The 5092-nt window shown below is 39.4% G+C and overlaps 1 protein-coding gene across 1 annotated transcript; it reads right to left on the bottom strand.

Annotated features, from left to right (window-relative positions):
• Positions 1-260: 260 nt before the first annotated feature.
• On the bottom strand, positions 261-1431 carry LOC100670598 (vomeronasal type-1 receptor 4-like). Its single transcript, XM_023544175.2, has one exon. It carries the CDS (start codon positions 1337-1339, stop codon positions 347-349), a length of 993 nt encoding a protein of 330 aa, XP_023399943.1. The 5' UTR covers positions 1340-1431; the 3' UTR covers positions 261-346.
• Between the last annotated feature and the right edge of the window lie 3661 nt (positions 1432-5092).

The raw sequence follows: 5092 nt of genomic DNA, 5'->3' as shown, positions 1-5092 counted from the left end.
ATGGTACTCTGTCTGTTAAACCCCTTTTAATTCAAAACACTGTATGGGGACATGAGAAGATACTCTTTTAAGTCACCGAAGTGGTTTTGCTAATTGCAGCCAACTACCTTTGCTTTCTGAGTACCTGAGTGGCACAAACGGGTAAATTACAAATACATCATTACATAATATTTTCATTACCGTTGCTATTAAATTTTATTGCTTCTCTGGGAACAGAAGTTCAGGTCTTGCAATGCAACCCTTTCATGATTGTGCATCAAAGGATGAGGGAAAGATGAGTGAGAAACAACTGAACATTGCCCAAATACATACTGTTTACATTTTCCCAAAGGTGAGGGGATTTTGTCTATCTTCTCCAGGCAAAACACAGCCTAGAGACACTGGAGACATGACTCATTAGAACAAAGGGGCTGACTGTTGGGAAACATGCATGGATTAGCGCAGAAGCGTTCTCCAGCCACCAACTGGGTGTTTCAGCAAGAGCCAAATAACAGTGAAAGATGGCAGAGAAGGTGTAAAAATAAGCAAAGGTGCTCACTAAGAGAAGGATAGTTTTGGTAGCTCTGGACTCAGGAGAGGATCTGGAGGAGATGTTGTTCCTATGAACGTGTTGGACCTGCTTCTTGTGTCTGTAGAGGGTGAAAACCATGGAGCCACTGGCCCAAATCACGAACGCCAAACATACAACATCAGGGACAAATAACAATGCTGCATACAAGGAGTCTACGGTTTTGACGTGACGAACAGAAGAACAGTATCCCAAATCTTTTCTGGATGTGATATTTGTGTTGCTCCATTTGCTAATCACAAACACAGGAAAAATGATATTTACCAGCATTTGCAGGATCCAGCACATGGAAATAGAGGGGCCAATGTATTTGGGAGATATCCCCCTAAGCTCTGCCCACCTGGAGTTCCTGGGGCTGATGGTGGTGGCCTGGAAGATACTTAAGAGACAGGTGCTGGCAAGCGACACACCCCGACCCACTTTGGAAGTGTAGGCAAAAAGCTTGCATGCAATATCATTGAAAAAAACTTTCCATCTAAAAGATACCATTGTCTGGGGGATTCCTCTAGAAAGGACGACAATGGAATTGGCTACAAACAGGTGCATGAGAATCAAATCTGTGGGCCTGAACCTGCACCCCATGAAGTAAAGGAAGACATAATGATAAAGAAGAGAGAAATTCCCCAGGGTTCCAACTATAGTCTGGGATAAGAAGGCAGTTCCTATCGCCAGTTCCCTGACATCCATTCTGATGGTTCTCAGCGACTGATATTTGTCTTCTGAGTCAGAGAGTCCTGTATGGGAACATGAGCTGTGGGCCACATGTATCATGTCAACTGAAATCCAATATTCTCCACTTACCAGTAATTCCCACTTAGAAACAATTGCTTAAAGTTCTTCCAGTAAGAGGCTTAAGAGCAGAATGTACAACCAATAAATATCATTTACAATATAAGAATCACTGCAATGAAGGATATACATGTGATATCTTTATGCTTCATAAATTTATGAGGCAGAGAATACTACAACTTCTTTTTCAAAAGATGAGGAGTACTTAGGTACAGAGAGGTTACGTTTTTTTTGTCTGAATTCACACACTTAAATGAAGGCAAATTAGAGACCCCAAGCTGGCTGGGCTGGTAACAAAAATAGTGCATTGAACCACCATGCTGTATTAAAATGCTATATAGGTGTGTTCTTCAAATAAAACAGGTCTAAATTTAGTTTTATTTTTACATCCTACATTTCATTTTAGATTGCTGGGATTTTGAAACAATCTCAGATGTTTCATAATTTAATGTTTTGTGTGATAATTTATTATATAGTTCAATATCAATTATGAATTAAGCTTTAGATCTCTTCATGAAATGTAGATGCACCGACTGCAATATAATACCATGACAAACTTGGCTCCTGACCAATTTGACTTAATGAACACAAGAATGGGTACATATTAGAACAAAACAAAAAGATTCATTTGCAATTTCTCCAGGAACAAAAGGTCATTTTCACCTATCACTGTAATTAATGACCAATCTTATAAAATGCCCCAAACCATGGGTCTTGAAACACAAATACATAATGAAATAATGTAGTGTAGAAATGAAATTACTAAAAATCTCAGATCATATACTTGTCTATTTATTTACAGTTAAGTAAAACCAAAAAAAAAAAAAAAAAAAAATTAAACCTGCTGCCATGGAGTGGATTCCGACTCATAGGGACACTATAGGACAGGGTAGAACTTTCCCAAAGAGTTGCCAAGGAGCACTTGGTGGATTCCAACTGCTGACGTTTTGTTTAGCAGCTGTACTTTTGTGGGAGACATTAAAATATTAGAGACCCATGCAACCTAAAATCTGAAGGCAAGAAAGTTTGTGTATTGTATGAATTAAAACAGGAAATGTTTGAATTAATGTCAGACTATTTTGAATCAGGGGAAATATCAATAAATACATTTCTGGCTGATGACTTTGTATGAAATTATAAAGTTACATTTCCTGAAATGCTGTTTCCCTCCTTTGAAGAAGGAAAACAGTTTTACCGTAATCAACACACCATGGATGTTTCTATCAGAGACACAATTACTGTCTCCATTAAGCTCTTCATACCCCCAGAGTTCGAGAGAACATTTGCATTTCAGGAACTACCATTCAGGTACAAATCTGATCAGAATTTGATGACGCCTGTAGCTTTATCAGAGGCTTAATTGCAAGCATAGAGTTCTTACAGGCACAAGTCTGGAAATCCTGAAAATTCGGTCTATGATTCCTATAGGGTAACCTGAACAACACATTAATTCTAGAACTACAGTCATTAACCACTTAAAAAATCAGATTTACTTCTCACTTGGATTAAACCCAACAATCGCTGTCAGTGAAAAAAAAATTTTTTTTTTGAGGATTCCATTAAATCACATTAGGAGCCATGGGGAAGTAGTGTAGTTATCTAGGACTCCCATCTCTCTTTGCCAGTGCAGCTTACGCCTCATAAAATATTCCCCCTTCCTGTGTGGTTTTGACACTAGGACAGCTGGAAACACTGAAGAAAGCTTTTTTCTGACACAGTCACTTATCCACACTCCTGATGCTCCTCCTTCCTTCATACCCTCTGTCTCCCATATTGAAACAGAAAATACTCACCGACTCCTTCCTACTACATTGTCGGTGGACTTAGTATAATGATCATGGCAGACAGTACATGTGTGGGAGGCAGGCAGCCAGACCCTGAGTTATGGGTTAGTGATTCTGTGACCTCACCTCCCCCACAGAACTGCAATTACCATTTCACCAGTATTAGCAATGGCAGCGCAGAATATTCCTGAAAAAGTTTTTTCCTAGCAGCTAATTACAAAAACAATTAAAAGTTTCTAGATAGTATCTCCAAAGGGATCCTTGGAGTGTTTGGGAGACTATTCATTTCCCAGGACTCTGGAGGCAGACAAGGCCTCACATGGATGGAGCAGGAAATGCTGAGGTCTGACATGTGAGGGACTGGCAGCGAGGTATGTGTATCTCCCTGACGCTCTCCTTCCCTGAGAAGTTCTATTACACATAATCTGATGTTTTTTGTTGTTGAGACAATTTCAGAGAATGGTGAGTAGAAACTCTCCATACAGTTTTCAAGGATATGATCTTTCATAAGTAGAAAGACAGGCCTTTCTTTCAAGGCCTCTCTGGGCAGACAAAACCTCCAATTTTTTTTAAGCAGTCAAGCTCTTTGATAATTTAGACCACCCATGGACTCCAAATAATCTAACAAACTAGACTATATGAAGAAGATCAGTGCATTGGAAAAGGACTGATTAAAAACCTGCGATACACAGATGACACAACCTTGCTTGCTGAAAGTGAAGAGAACTTGAAGCATTTACTGATGAAGATCGAAGACCACAGCCTTCAGTATGGATTATATTTCAACATAAAGAAAACAAAAATCCTCACAACTAGACCAATAAACAATGTAATGATAAATGGAGAGAAGACTGAGTTTGTCAAGGATTTCATTTTATTTGGATCCACAATCAACACTCAAGGAAGCAGCAGTCATGAAATCAAAAAACACATTGCATTGGGCAAGTATGCTTCAAAAGACCTCTTCAAAATGTTGAAAAGCAAAGATGTCACCTTGAGGACTAAGGTGTGCAGGACCAAAGCCATGGTGTTTTCGATGGCCTCATAGGTGTGTGAAAGCTTGACAATGATGAGGAAGACTGAAGAAGAATTGACGCCTTTGACCTGTAGTGTTGGTGACGAATATTGAATTTACCATGGACAGCCATAAGAATAAGCAAATCCGTCTTGGAAGAACTACAACCAGAATGTTTCTTAGAAGATGGCGAGACTATATCTTACATAATTTGGATATGTTATCAGGTGGGATCAGTCCCTGGAGAAGTACATCATACTTGGTGAAGTAGAAGGTCTTCGAAAAAGAGGAAGACCCTCATTGAGACGGACTAACACAGTGGCTGCAACAATGGACTCAAGCATAGCAAAAATTGTGAGGATGGTATTTCATTCTGTTGTGCACAGGGTTGCAATAAGTTGGGACCAACTCAACAGCACCTAACAACAACAACATGGATCTAAAATGCCTCTAACCAAAAAATATCCCTAAGAGCCCCTTAAATTGAAAATACAGTACAGAACAGCAGCTTAAAGTTTGAATGAACACTCCACAGCATATCCTCCATTTCTTTGGGATACTAGGTTTTAGAGACTGAATTGTGTCCTTCTAAAACATGTGTTGGAATGCTAAGGCCTATAGCTATGGATGTAATCCCACCTGGGAATAGGGTTTTCTTTGTTATGTTACTGAGACCATACAGGTGAAGGATGCTTCTTAAACCTATATGGTCTCATTAACACAACATGACTTTTTAGATATAGAGAGCTGATGAAAAACAGAGAAGAAAGCTAGGGCAAATGAGGAAGATAAATGCCACATAAAGATTGTTGTAATCTAGCTTTTGAACTGGTCTGATTTCAAGAGGAATGATGAGAATCAAGATCAGCATAAAGGAGATGTGGGGCCAAGACGGGGTAGTAGTCAGACGCTTCCTGTGGTCCCTCTTACAGCAAA

The sequence above is a fragment of the Loxodonta africana genome, chromosome 11 (genome assembly GCF_030014295.1).
Source record: "Loxodonta africana isolate mLoxAfr1 chromosome 11, mLoxAfr1.hap2, whole genome shotgun sequence".
NCBI lineage: Eukaryota > Metazoa > Chordata > Mammalia > Proboscidea > Elephantidae > Loxodonta > Loxodonta africana.
The sequence above is the reverse complement of the archived record's forward strand: the minus strand, read 5'-3'. Positions and strand labels throughout refer to the sequence as shown.